General features: G+C 45.6%; 1 protein-coding gene across 1 annotated transcript; it reads left to right on the top strand.

Moving 5' to 3' along the window:
• Nucleotides 1–13,995: 13,995 nt before the first annotated feature.
• LOC116897879 (40S ribosomal protein S26-like) lies at nucleotides 13,996–15,088 on the top strand. Its single transcript, XM_032899284.1, has 2 exons — nucleotides 13,996–14,144; nucleotides 14,654–15,088. The coding sequence occupies exons 1-2, from the start codon at nucleotides 13,996–13,998 to the stop codon at nucleotides 15,021–15,023; spliced, it is 519 nt and encodes a 172-aa protein (XP_032755175.1). The 3' UTR covers nucleotides 15,024–15,088.
• The last annotated feature ends 1,726 nt before the right edge of the window (nucleotides 15,089–16,814 follow it).

The raw sequence follows: 16,814 nt of genomic DNA, 5'->3' as shown, positions 1-16,814 counted from the left end.
TGCACTTAAAGGCCAGCGCCAAAACTTCTGCCTGTGTGTAGGGGCCCACAACTAACTCTAGCTTTTTAAGTTTGTCTTTTAGGTCGGGGTAGCTCTGGGAAAAGAAATAGGTCGTCAGAAGTTGCTTACCTTCTGGGTTTTCAGCATCCAGATTAGTGTATTGTAATAAAGCCTTTGTAAAGCATTCTAAAAATTGGGATGGGTTTTCCTGTTTTTTCTGGATGACCTCTTGTAGTTTTTCCAAAATTCATTGGTTTTAAGATTGTCCTGTAAAGACCGTCCAGAAAACAGATTATAAATCTATCTCTGGCTAAAATACCACTTATGGAATTATAATTCTATCGGGGATCTTGGTCAGGTACTGCCTCAGATCCAATTGGGTATGTTCGTCTGCATGTATTCTCACCTGCTCCCAAACTCACCAGCGTTCCTCAGGGAATAAATTATTAGTAACTCAGTGTGTTAGCAAGAGCTCATTGTACAGGTAATGTTTCCAAAAAAAAATCTGAAAGGTTTTGGAGCGATTGCTCAGTGATTAAGAGACCTCATACATATAAATAAACATTTTTTCTTTATTTGATGTGTACATGTGTTTTGACTGCATGTATGTCCGTGTGCTGTGTATATCCAGTGCCTGCAAAGGACAGAAGATGAAGTCTTGATCCTCCTGGGACTGGAGTTAAAGAAGTTGTGAACCTTCATGGGGGTGCTGGGAGCCAAGCTGAGATCCCCTGCAAAAAGCAACAAGTGCTCGTAAGCACTGAGCCATCCATCTCTCCAGCCTTGACAGAATAAGTCCTTAAAAGAAGGAAGACCCAAAGGGAGTAAAAGAGCTCCGGCAGTATACCAGCTGCCTTGCTCACAAGAGTCCAACCCTCTGAAGCTGTAAACTCCTCCCAGCCCCAGGTTATAAATGCACTCTTTTATAAGTAGCCTTTTTTACACTGTCCTCCTAGCAACAGAACAGTAACTAGGACACTCTGTGATCTATTGGTGAAGAAGGCCCCAGAGTCCCCCAAAAAACTCAGGTTTCTGTTATTGCTCTCCATGGCCCACCAGAGTGAGATGGTAAGATCCTCCTGCTGAAGGCAAAGCGCACCTTGGATGCTGTCTTAGTCAGGGTTCTCTAGAGTCACAGAACCCATGGGTACTCTCTATATAGGAAGAGAATTTGTTGATGACTTACAGTCTGTAGTCCAACTCCCCATCAATGATTAGCAGTAGCTGTGAATGGAAGTCCAAGGATCTAGCAGTGGCTCAGTCCCACGAGGCAGGCAGGGAGAAAAAGAGAGACTCTTCCTTCTTCTGATGCCCTTAGGCAGATCTCCAAGAGAAGGTTGCTTTGACCCAGAAGATCTTGAACTCAGAGATCTCCTTGCCTTAGACTCCTAGGATTCACAGCCACTATGCCTCAAGATCTCCATACCAAGATCCAGGTCAGAAACTTGTATCTCCCAGCCTCAAGATCAGGATCAAAGGTGAGCCTTCCAATTCTGGATTGTAGTTCATTCCAGATAGAGTCAAGTTGACAACCAGGAATAGCCACTACAGATGCCAAACTCAGAGAAATCAGGGCGGAAATTGACCAGGAAACATTCTCCTTCCTGGCTAACTTTCGGAGTGCTAGGAAGGTGCTATGCAGACCATTGGGAAAGAAAAGCCATTAATGTTGTCACCTGGGGGTGAATCCTGCAGGGCTGCAACAGCAACCTGTCAGACAAGACCCCCACTGGTGCAATGGTGACATGGGGTTTTGCAATAGCCAACTGTTTTTTGGATCTAATTTGAGGAATTCCACAGGAGGGAATTCACACCTCATATTGTAAACCCAGTCAAAAGCCTGTGGTTTGGGAGGTTACCAAACCTTCTTTTGGGGAAAGAAAACTGTTGACATGCTAAACGGACGTTTCAAACAGACCTCTAAATATTTGTTCATGCACTAGATTAGTTCTCCCCTCCACCTTAGCCAGAGAAACTTGTATTTGGAGCATGTAGTAGTTAATGCAGAGACTCAAAATTGGTCGAAGTGACGAGAAAAAGTGACTATTGAGTGCTCATAAGCGGGACACGCATGTCACCGCTCCTGTCCCTAGGCTCAGGGAGAGAGGTCGGACAGAACTTCAGGGCCAGAAGATTCAGGAAGAGTGTGATGACATAGCATGGACATAGCATGGCTGCTGTGCTCATGAACTCGCCTTTAGTCCAGATCTTCCGAAGTGGGAAGAATCACCTCTGATCTGCTCCTCGCCTTCTGCAGGAAGGACACACGGAAAAAGGAAGCTCTGGCTCTTGGCCTGCTTGCCTTGCTGGCAAATCCATTCCTTCACAGGCATTCGAGCCCGTTTCTGTGGGATTCCAGCACATTCTGAAGAGCAGCTGAGGGCAGGAGAAATGTACATACAGTGTACTTATATATAATAAATAAATAAATCTTAAAAAAAAAAAAAAGAGCAGCTGAGACATCCAGCCTCGTGGACTGAACAACTACTGGATTCTTAGACCTTCTGTTGGTAGACAGCCATCATGGGGACTGGCTGGACCATAGCCTGTAAGTAGAGAAAAGTCCCTTCTCTCTCTCTCTCTCTCTCTCTCTCTCTCTCTCTCTCTCTCTCTCTCTCTCTCTGCCTGTCTCTGTCTCTACACACACACACACACACACACACACACACACACACACACACACACACACACACACACACACACAGGTTTTATCATATCTAGAGAATCCTGACTGACACAGTCTGACTCTGTAGTCCAGCCTGTCCTCAAACTCATGACCATCAGTCTACCTCAGTCTCCCAAACACTATTTTTTTTATAGATGCGTACCACCAAGCTGGACTTAAGAAACATTTGTTTTTACTTTGTATGTGTCTGTGTACAGCATGCATACCTAGTCCCTATGGAGACCAAATGAGGATATCAGATCCTCTGGAACTGGGGTTATAAAATGGTTGTGAGCTGCCCTGTTAATACTGGGAATTTAACCGGGATCCTCTGGAAAGAGCAATAAGTGATCTCAACTGCTGAGCCATCTCTCCAAACCCCAAGAAACTTTTTTTTTTAAGACAGAATTTCATGTAGCCCAGGCTAGCCTAGAACTCCTTATGTAGTTGATGAGAACCTTGAACCTTGAACTGCTTCCACCTCCAAGGTGCTAGTCAGTTCATTCTGTAATGGGAACTGAGCCCAAGGCCTCATACATGTTGGAGGAGTGCTCTACCAGCCAGGCTCTATCTAGTTCTTTCTCCCCTGATAGAGCATTTTATGTAATTTGGGCTATCCTCAGACTCCACATACAGCTAATTCTGCCTCTTAGCTCCTTATCTTCAACTCTCTACCACCAAATGCTAGGATTGCAAGTGTGTACTACCAGGCCTTGCTACGTGAATTATTTATTTGTTTGTTTGTTTGTTTGTTCGTTTATGAAAGAAACTCTGAGCTTGGCACTCCGTATGGGCACAATGCATTTGTAATTTAGCTCAGTGGTAGGATACTTGTTTACATACTCGGTGCGAAGCCCTGACTTCTGTTGCCAGGACAAAGAAAGAGAACGGTGTCAGGGGAAGGAAAGGAAAAGTAATCTCTGTCAAGCTTCTCTCTGCGACTGTCCAGTGCCACCATGAGTGACGACGAATATTTCAAGTGAACCTATGCCGACAAAAGGCATGGGGGTTGGGGGAGGCCTCTCGTGGCTTGGGAACGTTTTCTAGGCCGTGTGTTGGGATGGAACCAGGAGCTTCTTCAGAGCTTTCATAGTCCCTCGCCAGTCGGTGTACCTGCTAATGTGCAACTACGGGCCAAGGGGCGATGATATACACACATGTACAAGGGAAGAACCCCGCCAAAACACAGTCTTCGTCACGGGTAACATGTTTTCCTCTCCGAGGGTTAGTGTGGATTTCTGGTGGTTAGTGTGATTTCTGAGTAGCGCGTCCTCCTAGTCACGCTCGTGGATGAGAATAGATCACCTCCACGGATGCCCGCTCCCAGGCTCCAGCTCACTAGCGCTTTAAATGCTGCAGACTACGTTGTGGTACACCTGATCCAAGCATGTAGGTGGGGCAGAGGCAGGCAGACTTCGTGATTTCAAGCCTAATCCGGTCTACACCAGTTCCAGTTCTATAGGTCGCCAGAGTTACAGAATGCTTGCTTGTGGTCCAGAGCGTCCCCAGAGCAGGCTCAGCCCCCCCTCACCCCCGGGTGGCTCCATTCACACATTCAGAGCGAGGAAAACTGCTGGGCCTGAAGCAGAGATGGGGATCTTGGTAAAACCCAGCTGCAAGTCTTAGCTCGTGTGCGGACATTTTATATCATGCACTGGCTGTTTTCTGCTTTGCTTGTCTCTGAGGGGTTCAGCGTTCAGGCTTTAAACTTTAATCCCAGCAGGCCTGGATTGATGCCTCTTAATTATGTCTACGACGTAGCAAATCAACACCCGATTAGGGAGTTATTCACGTATTTAATATCTAGGAAGTTATTACAAGAAAATTGCAACATTTAAGCCCTCTGGTAGGTTGGGAGGCCGCTAATTTAGGCTTGGTCCTGAGCAGTGCTGGTTGGCCTCCTATAAAGCAGGATTGGGCTTTTGGTTATATGTTCATTAGTAAATTTCATCAAACCAATAAGGTCTCATGTGTTCTTTTACTTTTTTTTTTTTTAAAGATTTATTTATTTATTTCATGTATGTACTCACATACACTGCCCCTGTCTTCAGACACACCAGAAGAAGTCATTGGATCCCCATTACAGATGGTTGTGTGCCACCATGTAGGTGCTGGGAATTAAGTTCAGGGCCTCTGGAAGAGCAGTCAGTGCTCTTAACCGTTGAGCCATCTCTCCAGCCCGTCTCATGTATTCTATGATAGAAACATTGAGGAGGCTGACGGTGACGGCTATTTCCAGTTACCAACTTGACGTTATATAAAATGAGCTACAATCCTGAAATGGACGGCACGCCTGGGATCCAGATTGTAAGGCTGAAGACACAGGCTTTCGATCCGGATCTTGAGGCATAGTGGCCAGGAAAAGCATAGGCCCAGGCAGGGTGATACACACCTTTAATCCCAGGAGACAGAGGTAAGCAGATCTCTTGAGTTCAAGGCCAGCCTTGGAAAGGCTAAGTAAGGGCTTGAGTTCCATGCATGGTGGTACACACCTTGAACCTGGGTGATAACTTCTGCTGGAGACCTACATAAGGACAATGGAAGAAGAAAGGCTCACTCTTCCTCTCCTGCTTGGACTTGATTGCCAGCACATTTGTTGAAACTTACCAGCTTATACTGAAGATCGGCTGAGACAACTAACCTCGTGGGGCAGAGTAACTACTAGATTCTCCCACTTCCCACCCACAGCAGCCCATCGTTGGGATAGTTGGACTTCAGACTGTAAGTCATTACAACAATTTCCCTTAATATAGAGAGACATTCCAATAGTTCTGTGACTCCAGAGAGCCCTGATCTTGACTTTGGATTTTCCTGTTTCCACCTCTGGGTATTATAGCTATGTAATACTAATATCCAGTTTGTTCAACACTGGAGATTGAACAGAGGGCTCCCTCAGCCCACGAATGCTCTCTACCTTGGACAAGGCTTATTTCTGAGCCTCTGTGAACTAGATCATTCCTCAGGCTGCTTTCGCTTTAAAGCCCTATGCCTTTAAACAGCCATCAGCAACTGTGATTTTTGAATAGCAGGGAAATAAAGGGCCAAGACCTGAGCCTTTCTGGAGTTAGGGGACCTCTTTGTAAGAAGTCTGAGCTAGTGCAGTGGTGTGAGTCTGTAATCTTGGTTCCCTGGGAAACTGAGGCAGGGTGATTGCTTAAGCCCAGGAGTGCACAACCAGGCTGTGGTGAGGAATTACCTACAAAGTAGATGAACGAAGAACTGTTGATTCACACAGAATAGATATTGCTACTGTTATAGTGGGAGGTCACAGGATCCTAACCAGAATCTGTACTGGATGACTGGGAATGTGAGGCCAGCAGGGCTACATTAAGACCCTATCTTAGAAAACAAAACCAAGCTGGGTCTCTCTCTCTCTCTCTCTCTCTCCCTCTCTCTCTCTCTCTCTCTCTCTCTCTCTCTCCTCCCCTCCCTCCTCCCTCCTTCCTCCACCTCCCCAGGGGATTGGGGTAGGTGGTGGAGCTCGTATGGTACTGGGGACCCTTCAACCTTCTATAATAAAAATGCTGTAAACATTCAGGCTAGTGTAACTAATACACATCCTGTCTCTTTCATCCCCTAAGCTCCACATGTAGTCACAAATTCCCTACCCTCCTGACTGATAAACGCCGGGACCATTGGGTGTGTATTACCACAATCTCTTTTTTTTCTATTTTTTTTTTTTTTTCCGAGCTGGGGACCGAACCCAGGGCCTTGCGCTCGCTAGGCAAGCGCTCTACCGCTGAGCTAAATCCCCAACCCCTCACAATCTCTTTTCTTGATGCTAGGGATTAAACTTGTGTTTGGTTCAGGCTAGCTGGTCACATTCCAAATTTTTCACATGACAATATTTTACTATACATACTTGGCTGTTCCTCACTTATTTATTACATATTATTCCCTCGATTTCCCAGTAATCTTTCTTTTCTTCTCTTCTCTTTTCTTTTCTTTCTTTCTTTTTTGGAGACAGGGTTTCTCTGTGCAGCTCTGGTTCTGGAACTCAATCCATAGACCAGGCTGGCCTCAAACACACAGAGATCCATCTGCCTTTGCCTCCCTAGTGCTGGCATCAAAGGCCTGCACCACCAGCGCCCAGTTCCAATAATCTTTTTTAAGAGTAAAAAAATAATTGAGATTGGAGAGGTGGCTCAGTGCTAGAGACCACTTGTTCTTGCAGAGGACCCAGCTTCCATTCCCAGGACCTACGTGTCACTTTATCTTCAGGGGACCTTGAGTTCTCTTGGCCTTTACGAGCTTCAGGCGTGCATGACGTGTACAAGGATACAGACTGGGGATGTGCAGGGGTGGGGATAGGAAAGGATAGGGGTTTGGGGGTAGTGGGAGTTGGTCTCTGTGACCACCAAGGCCAGCAGAGTGTCATACATTTGAGATAGGAAGGAAATTCAACAGGAATCAGTAGCCAGTGTTGATTCAAACTTTGAGAGTCTGACCCTGAGAAGTTTTATTTTAGGTATATTTAAGCACAGTGCAAACAACAATAACAAAAAAAACCAACAATTTTCCTGTTAATAAATAACTCAGTGTCATTTGCAGAGCAAAGCTTACGACAGGACTGCATCTAAGCTATTGCAAAGTGTGAGCGACATCTTCCATAAAAGACAGGATCTACAGGCTAACAGGAAACAGATTCCACATAAAGAAGCTCATGGCAAAGGTCTGGGGCGTATAGTGCTATACATGGAGTTGGTGGTGAAAGAGTCACTAGGCTTTTACCCATGTCCATTCCCAGCCTTCTAGGCAGAGGATGTGATATATCTCCCTTTGAAGGTACAACCCAGTGGTTCCCTAGTGCTTTCTGTGAGCACAAGGATCTACGTGCCTCGTGCAGAATGGTGGCACACACGTCTAGTGTCAGCACTTGGAAGGCAGAGGCAGTCAGATCTGTGTGAGTTCAAGGCCAGCTTGGTCTACATATCAAGTTTCAGGTCAGCCAGGACCCTGACTCAAAAATAATAACACATGCATGAAGGCAAAGCGCTCATCCATTAAGAATAAAAATATAACAACAACAACAACAACAACAACAACAACAATAATAATAATAATAATAATAATAATAATAATAATAAAAGATCATCATCATCATCAAGAGATGGCTCAACAGGGCAAGTGCTTGTCATACAAATGAGGGTCTGAGTTTGAATCCCCAGGACCCACATAAAAGCAGGACACATAATAAAAGAGTACCTGTAGTCAGATGTAAATAACATACACACACACACACACACACACACACACACACACACACGCACACGCACACACACAGAGGCAGGCAGACAGAGAGAGAGAGAGAGAGAGAGAGAGAGAGAGAGAGAGAGAGAGAGAGATGAATAACAAAGAAAATTCAAGCTAGCAGTATGGCTCATTTGCCTTACCTTGCATGAATAAGGCCCTGGGCTCCTGAATTCTGGGATTAAGGTGTACACCATGCTGTGTATGTGGTGCTGAGAATCCTCAGGCTTCATACACGCTAAGCAAGCACCCCATCAACTGAACTAAATTGCAGCACATGCATTGTGTATGTGTGTACCTGTGTATATCCAAAGGTGAGTGTAGAGACCAAAGGACAGCCTGGAGTGCCATTCCTCAACTGCCATCTACCTTCGAGACATAGCCAATCAGTGGCCAGGAACTTACCAATTAGGTTAGGTTACCAGGCTAGGCTATTCCAAGGGACCTCCTGCCTCTGTCTCCCCAGGACCAGAATTACAAAGGCAATACCACCACACCTGTCTTTTCCTGTGGCTTCTGGGAATTGAACTTCAGCCTTTGTACGTGAGAAACAAGCACTTTACTGGCTGAATTACCTCATCTGTCCTCTACAGAAATTTGACACATGAATGTCCTAGGTGAGAAGGCATGGTTCCAGAGTAGAGAGGAAAACGAACTAGACATGGCCAGGGCTAAGGAAGTGGGAGACTGGGAGAAAATAATGGAGATAGTGTGACAGCAGAACATAGATAATTGAGCAGACAGACAGACAGACAGGAGAAAGAGCTGGACAAATCCTGTGGATTATAAGGAGGCTGAGTAGCTATGGGGAGGCAAGGGCCAGAATGCTGGTGTGGACTTTGAAATGTGTAACCCATACTTGTGTTACAGGAGGCGCCTCATGGCCAGTGTGAGCTTTGATATGTCGGGCACCATAGGCAGTCAAATGTCTCTTCAGCCAGAGCTAAGGGAAAGGATTCCTTCGGGCAGATGAGAGCTGATTCCCTGAGGAATGCTGGCTTTGTGTAACATCCAGAATTCTATAGTCCAGTTTGAGCTCACACTTCTAGGCATACAGACAGCCTGAGTCCTAAAAAGTGTAATATAAATTTTACTAGTAAGTTGTCACTCACGGTTTCCTTTTCACGCGGAGAGCCTTTGGGAGAGAGGAAGACAGTTGTTTCCTAGACTCCGGTTTGTTTATTTCAAGTGTCTTCCAAGACTGCCTGTCCTGGAGTGGGCTGGCCCTCTAACCCTATAACAGTGAGGAAGGGGTAAGAAAAACAACCAAGGATGATAAAAGGCACGGCCTCCTTGATGGCATCTGAAAGGAAACCCATTTCCAAAAGAGGCTACCGCCGTTTATCCCGAGGCAGAAAGATGCCCGCATTAGGAAAGAGAAGCTGGAAGTTCCTTCATAGAGGAAAAAAGTCTCTGCCCAGAACTCTGGGTTGGGAACTCTATCATGATGGTTTCAATTGAGACTCCCCAGCTGCTTCTGCTGGATGGTCTAAGCCCTTGATTCAATATATTACTTCTGCTTGCTCTCTCAGCTGGGCTCTGCTCCAGTCCAGAAGTGTGAGCTGGGTCCTTTGAAGCCAACAATATGGGTGCTTGTGAGCCACCTGATGTAGTGCCAGGATGGAATGCTGGTCCTGTGACAGAATGGTAAAGGCTCTTATGTGCGCTTGATAGAATGGTAAATGCTGTATGTGCGTGGCTGTCTCCCCAGTTCCTTTGCCGTCTTCTGAGCGGCTACTCCCCTGCTGCTTATGTCCTGGTTCCTGGGTAAAGGACTGAATGGGTAAAGCTCCTAACTTCCTTAAGGTTGTCTGCGGAGTCGTATTTTCTGGCCGTCGACTACTCTATGCAAAGCATTATTATGCGGTGGGGGATGGGCGGGAGTAGAGAGAGGAATATGGTTCTTCCTTACAGTTTTTTCTTTTATTATTATTGTGTGTGCTCATGATATGTGTGTAAGGGCCAAGGGCAACAGTCTATTATGTATACAGCTAAGCTAAGATAGTCAGTCGCACCTGGCACATTAAAGCATTTTCAACATAGGATATTTCAAGTTTACAACAGATTTATCACTACACACTGCGTCATAAACTGACGAGCACCTGTATTTAAAAACATGCCAAGGGGCTGGAGAGATGGCTCAGAGGTTCGTAGCGTCTGCTGTTCTTGCACAGGACCTTGGTCAGGTTCCACATGGCAGTTCATGACTGTCTATACCGCCGGTTCTGTCTGTACTTCCAGTTCCAGAGACTCTGACACCTTCTTCCGGTCTCCATGAACACCTGCATATGTGAGTTGCATATTAGATGCACTCAGTCCTAAACACATACACATAATTCTAAAGAAAAAAACCAAAGGTCATAGTTATATTCGAATTAATCTTTAAATAAGTTTAGGTCTTAGGTTCTAGCTCAGCTGGTAGAGTGCTGGTCTGGTTGTTGTAGGTTCAACCCGTAGAGCTTGAAGATAGAATTGTCCATACATTTGCATATGCATGATGGCGTATACTTATTACCCCAGCACTCAGGAGGCTAAGCCAAAGATCTGGGTGGCTCAAGACTGGTGACAACAGTAGATAAAAGGCAGCCTCAGCTACATGGTGAGTTTGAGGCTAGACTGAGATCCAGGAGACCCTGCTTCTAAATAAGTGAATGGATAGATAAGTGGAACCTTTAAAGCACGATGTCCTCCTCATCACTGTGGAGGTTGAGGCTGGAGATTCTTAAGCTGCAACCTATATAGCCTGCACTATATAGGTTGACCCCGCTTTTTTGCTTTTTGTTTTATCTTAGTTTATTTTGTTTATTTTGAGACAAGAGTCATTCTACTAAGCCCTGGCTGTCCTGGAACTCGCTATGTAGACTAGACTGGTCTTGAACTCAGATCTGCCTGCCTCTGCCTCCAAACACAGACCCAGCTGACCCTATTTCTCTCTCTCTCTCTCTCTCTCTCTCTCTCTCTCTCTCTCTCTCTTCTCTCTCCCCCCTCTCCCCTCTTTCAAGGAACTACTCCTTGGCCTTTTGACCAAGATCCAGTGTGAAAAATGAACTTGTAGTTCAGCTCCAAGAGGTTTCACTTCAGTTTGCTTGACTGCTAATAGGAACTATTTAAGTCACTCTAAGGACTACAGTGGCTAAGGCCCTGTGGCGTGGAACTAACAGTGTTTAAGCTCTTCTCCGGCTTAGAGCCTGGCTCCCCTTCGTTTGGTGGTGACAGCTGTTGTGGATTTTGCAGAACCTTGAGCTATTTGGATCCTGCTTCCTCCGCTGGATTAGATTACAGGTAACGCCAAGCTGGAGGCATGTTTTGGACAGGCTCACTTTTGAAAAGTGTATGAAAGAAATTCTTTGGCAGCAGAACTCCCACACTGCAGCTGGCAATCACTATTGACTTAACTTTCTAGATCTATGGAAGCCGTTTTGCTTTGAGGGGGGGAAAAAGTAACGAAGAGCAAACACCCTCCTCCTTCCTCTCCCTCTAGCCCACAAGGAAGCAACTGTCTTAAGCAAACAAAAGATAATAGCCTTTGGCTATCTAGATCATAAGATACTGACTTGTGGGCTACAGCACTGAGAATCTATCTACCTTTGGGCTCCTATCTGTCTGCCTCTCCTTCCAATGAGCAATCACCTTTTGGAACTAGGAACTTAAAGGAAACCTAGGAGACTACCCTGGAGGCCAGGCTTGTCCCATGTTTGCTCTAGAAGCCAGAACTGCCAGCTCTGAAAATAGGCCACGGGTGACTGGCAGTCCCTCCGAGCCTCATAGGAAGTAGCTGCAAAGGTCAGGGGAAGTTTTTAACGACTGAAAGCTAGTGAATGGCAGGCCCGAGGAGCTTCTTTGTTTGGAATGTGAAGCAGGCACTTGGAGAAGCAGCGTGGGTACAGGATGACAGGTGCCAAGGTGCCAGCCTAGTGCTTCAGTCCCATGGAAGAGTTGGCTTTGCCCCATTGTGCAAATAGCCCCTCGATAGGCAGGGGAATCATCTGGCAGGACAGCAGACAGTCTTGAAAGATGCGTTGCACTAGCTTTAGAAACCCAGTATAGTATTCCCAAGAGGACAGCCTGGATAAGCAGCCTTTGAATTTCTCCTTCCTTTCCTTTCCCTCTCCCCACTTCAAGGTCGAACCTAGAGCCTCACACAAGATGAGCAGAATAGCAACGTTCCCCCAACACATGCACTCCCAAGGTTTCTGATTCTCCTGTGTACCACCTAGCTGCTGGGATTATGGATGTGTTTGACACACAGAGTCTTGCTAAATTACCCTTCGGGTTCCTTTTATCCCAGGCATGCCTTGAATTTATACTTCATTCTCCCAAGTGAGTGGGATTATAGGTGTCGGTTAGCAGGCCTGGCTGAGTTCATTTCAACCAGAAGATATTGGGATCCCAAGAAGTAGGAAGCATAAATGTTCTGTCTCTGTTCCCCCTACTCTGCCTCTCTGTCTCTCTGTCTCTCTGTGTCTCTGTCTGTCTGTCTGCTGTCTCTCTCTCTCTCTCTCTCTCTCTCTCTCTCTGGAGAGAGACAGTTTTATTAAGAATGAGAAAGGGGTTGGGATTTAGCTCAGTGGTAGAGCGCTTGCCTAAGAAGCATAAGTCCTCAGCTCCAGAAAAAAAAAAAAAAAAAAAAAAGAATGAGAAAGATACTCTTGAAGCTGGATAAAAACATCTGTTCAAGGTCTTTACCTTTCTCACTGTAGAATAAAAACGGCTGTAGACATTGCAGCAGTGGAACGGGTGTGGTTCTGTTCCTGTAAACGCCAGAGACTAGGACATTGGATGGAATGTAGCTTAGTGAAATAGGTGTAAGCAAAAAGCCCAAGGTTGCATTCTAGTCATAGCTAAACATGAAAGGAAGGAAGGAAGGAAGGAAGGAAGGAAGGAAGGAAGGAAGGAAGGAAGGAAGGGAAAACAAGGAGGGCGGCAGGTAGCTCTAGACTTCAGAGCAGTGGTTCACCAGGTAGCCATCCGACTTGGGGCTCTAGAGTTTAGAGCAGTGGTTCTCAGCCTTCCCAACGCTGCAACCCTTTAACACAGTTCCTCATGCGGTAGTGATCCCCGGCCATAAAATTATTTTTGTTGCTACTCCATAACTGTAATTCGGTACTGCTATGAATTGTAATGTAAACATCCGATATGCAGGATATCTGACATGTGACCCTTATGAAAGGGTCATTTAACCCCTAAACGTATGCTGACCCCCAGGTTGAGAACCACTGCTGCCGAGTCTGGCCTTGGCTTCAAATTCACTGCATAGCCAAGGCTGGCCTCGAACTCCTGCTTCTCATGCCAGGATTACAGGAGTGTGTCAAGACACACAGCTGTCACTTAAGACAATTTTAAAAAAATGTTAATGATGTAGTTATATATGTGAGTTGGGGGTGGGGCACACATGTGGAGGCTGGAGGACTAGTTTGTGGAGTTGGTTCTCTCCTTCCACCTCTCACGTGAGTTCCTAGGATTGAATTTTGCATTGCCAGGTTGTATATTAAGTGCCTTTTCCTGCTGAGCCAGCTCAGTAGCCCCTTCATTTCAACGCCTCTTCTGGGAAGATGCTAGGGCTGCAAATAGAACCACCCACGGGCCTATCTCTTCTTCTTTCCTGTAAGTGCTGGGGACTGAACCCAGGACCTTCTGGTTGCTCTGCAGTGCCTTACCATTGAGCTTTATATCCTGTCTATGGTCTCCATCTTCCCAGAAATCCTAGCTTAACGGGAAGGACAGATTTAAATAAACATACCTGTAAGTAGGACTGTAATGATGACTACAAAGGAGATGATAAGAAAATGAAGGAAAAGAGGGGATGGCTGGCCTCCTTCTCAACATCTGATGTGTGTGTGTTTAAGCCAGAGCCCAGTTCCTAAGTGTTAGCGAGAAGAGGAGAAAAGGGAAGGGGGAGGAGGTTGTGCAAAGCCTCTGAGGCAGGAAAGAGCCGTTGGTGTATATGAGGAACTGAGAGAGGACCATGTGACAAGGATGAGGAAGGTAGACAGGGGATCTGGGGTGAGGGTTGCAGAGCAAAAGGGAAAAAGGGCTCGAACCTCGTAGGTCGACAATGTTTACATTTTATTCCTAGCAAAATGGGCAGCCATGGAAAATTGTCATCGGTAGCTATGCTCCGCCGCTCGGTGACACTCTGGTCAGGATGTGAGAATGATTGCAAGCGTCGAGGACGACAGTGCAGAAACCAGTTGGAGGTAGCTGCCATAGTTCTGGATGAGCGATGGAGGTGACTGAGATCGTTCCAATGGTGATGGACAGAGAGAGGTGGACAGATTTGTAATAGACACGTTATTAGGCTGTCAGCCAGCAGAATAAGAGATACAAAGAATGATATCCAAAGGGAAATGAAATCATCCAGCAACTGGGATGCAGTCATGGTTACCTTTACCTGCACGGCAAGTTTAAAGAAAGCCTGGGATTCGTGAAAGCCTGCTCAAAACAAGGAAAATGGGCTTGGGATGCAGCTCAGTTGGTCAAATGAGTGTGTGTAGCCTTCACGATGCCCTGGGTTCTGTCTCCAGCACTATACAAACCAGGTTTGGTAGCCCATGCTTGTCAATATTCTTTCAGTGGGTGGAGCCAGGAGGGTGAGAAGTTCAAGTTCATCTTAGTCTACATTACAAATTCATGGCCAGACTGGGAAACAGAAGACCCTCCCCTCCTTGGGAAAAAATAATATTTAAAAGACCTGCCTTATAAGGTAGCACACCTACTTACTAAGAATTCCATAAGAAGCTCTTTCACGTCTTGGCTCCAATATGACCAAAAATGGAGGAACAAGGGTCGTGCCAAAAAGGGCCCCGGCCATGTGCAGCCAATTCGCTGCACAAACTGCGCCCGGTGTGTGCCCAAGGATAAGGCCATTAAGAAGTTTGTCATTCGGAACATTGTAGAAGCCGCTGCAGTCAGGGACATATCTGAAGCAAGTGTCTTCGACGCTTATGTGCTTCCCAAGCTCTATGTCAAGCTGCACTACTGCGTGAGCTGTGCCATTCATAGCAAGGTCGTCAGGAATCGATCTTGTGAGGCCCGGAAGGACGGAACACCCCCACCACGATTCAGACCTGCTGGCGCTGCACCACGACCTCCACCAAAGCCCATGTAAAGAGGTGATTTCATGAAGGTAGAAAAAAAAATACCATGGAAAAATAAAACTGAAGTTATACTTTATGTGGCAAAAAAAAAAAAAAAAAAAAAAAAGAATTCCATGAGAGTATTCAAAACAGGCTGATCTCTTAATTCTAGGCTAGACTGGTCTACATAGAGAGTTCCAGGGCAGACAGGGTTATGTAGTGAGACCCAGTCTAAAAAAAACAAAACCAAAAAGCCAAAGAAAGCAAGCAAGCGACCAACCAGTCAACCAACCAACTGCCAAGGACCAGCCTCAGCTTGGAGAGGGGATCCTAAGGAAGGGGTCTTTGAGAGAAATGACTTGAAGTCAAATGTGGGTACAAAGCTGACAGCTTTGTCTTCTGCTTGAGATGCCTCTCCAGACAGCTGTGTAAATAGCTCAGCTCTAGCAGATCAAACCCCAGTCTTTTATTTACATATCAATTCAATCGTTACTCCAGGTTCTCTTTTGATTATCCCACGAACCAGCATTTTATGACCCTAGGCCCTAGACTCTTTTTTTTTTATTATTTATTTATTTATTTATTTATTTATTTATTTATTCATTCATTTATCATAGTACACTATGGCTGTCTTCAGACACACCAGAAGTGGGCATCAGATACCATTACAGATGGTTGTGAGCCACCATGTGGTTGCTGGGATTTGAACTCAGGACCTCTGGAAGAGCAGTCAGGTCTCTTAACCACTGAGCCATCTCTCCAGCCCAGGCCCTAGACTCTTAGAAGACAGCAAATATACTTGTTTTAACATAGATGAGTTCAGAGATCTGCCTGACTTTGTAATTATAGACAATAAGCTAGCTGGATGGGATCTTGCCCTGCAATTGCCACTAAATCTCTTTATCTCCTTCCTTAACATCTTTCTGACAAGCTGGGTCATTAATGCAGTTGTCTCTGTTCTTTTAAGTCTGTGAAGCCACTCATACGATTCATATTGCATCATTATATTTTTGCACAGCTGAAAATTTATATATTCCGTGTTTTCAGAGTTCTTTCCTACAGCCTTAAGGGTTGTCCTGAAGGTCAAAGTGTTTACTATTTGGCTAAAGAATATTAAACACACCCTTGCCTCCCAGACACATGCTGCTTTTAATTATCATGGAGAACATGAAGCAAAATAAATTATACAAACAAGTCCCATGCCCACAGCAACTGTAGCATTCTGGGAGACCCATGTCCTGCTAGTTCTGCTCCAGGGATGGGAAACCATCACGTTGTCCTTTCCAAGGCCATGCAGGACTCCACAACCAACCAACAACAAAAGAAGAAACTAGTAGGGCTGGGGAGGTAACAGTGGTTGAGAGCACTAGCTGCTCTTCCCAAGGACCCACTCATATCGGACGGCTCACAAGTACTTCATCTCAAGTAGGTCTGGTACCTCTGGCTTTCCGTGCATGGGCATTTACATGTACATGCTCACCCCACTCCTACCGTATAATTTAAAAAATAAATCTTAAACAACAATGACAAAGGGAGGGTTGGGGATTTAGCTCAGTGGTAGAACGCTTGCCTAGCAAACGCAAGGCCCTGGGTTCAGTCCCCAGCTCCGAAAAAAAAGAAAAGAAAAAAAACAATGACAAAGGGAGGCAGGGAAGTATGTATGGTCCTGAGTCTTATAAGAAAGGATGGGCTGTGGGTTTGAGAGTTATTAACGTACATGCAGATGATAGCTACAGCCATGGTAGACAAAGTTACCTGGGAAGAATATGTTACTGCATACACTAGAGGTTATCTTTGGCTTTCAGGCAGTGTGTGTGTGAGTG

The sequence above is a fragment of the Rattus rattus genome, chromosome 4 (assembly GCF_011064425.1).
Source record: "Rattus rattus isolate New Zealand chromosome 4, Rrattus_CSIRO_v1, whole genome shotgun sequence".
Taxonomy (NCBI): Eukaryota; Metazoa; Chordata; class Mammalia; order Rodentia; family Muridae; genus Rattus; species Rattus rattus.
The sequence above is the reverse complement of the archived record's forward strand: the minus strand, read 5'-3'. Positions and strand labels throughout refer to the sequence as shown.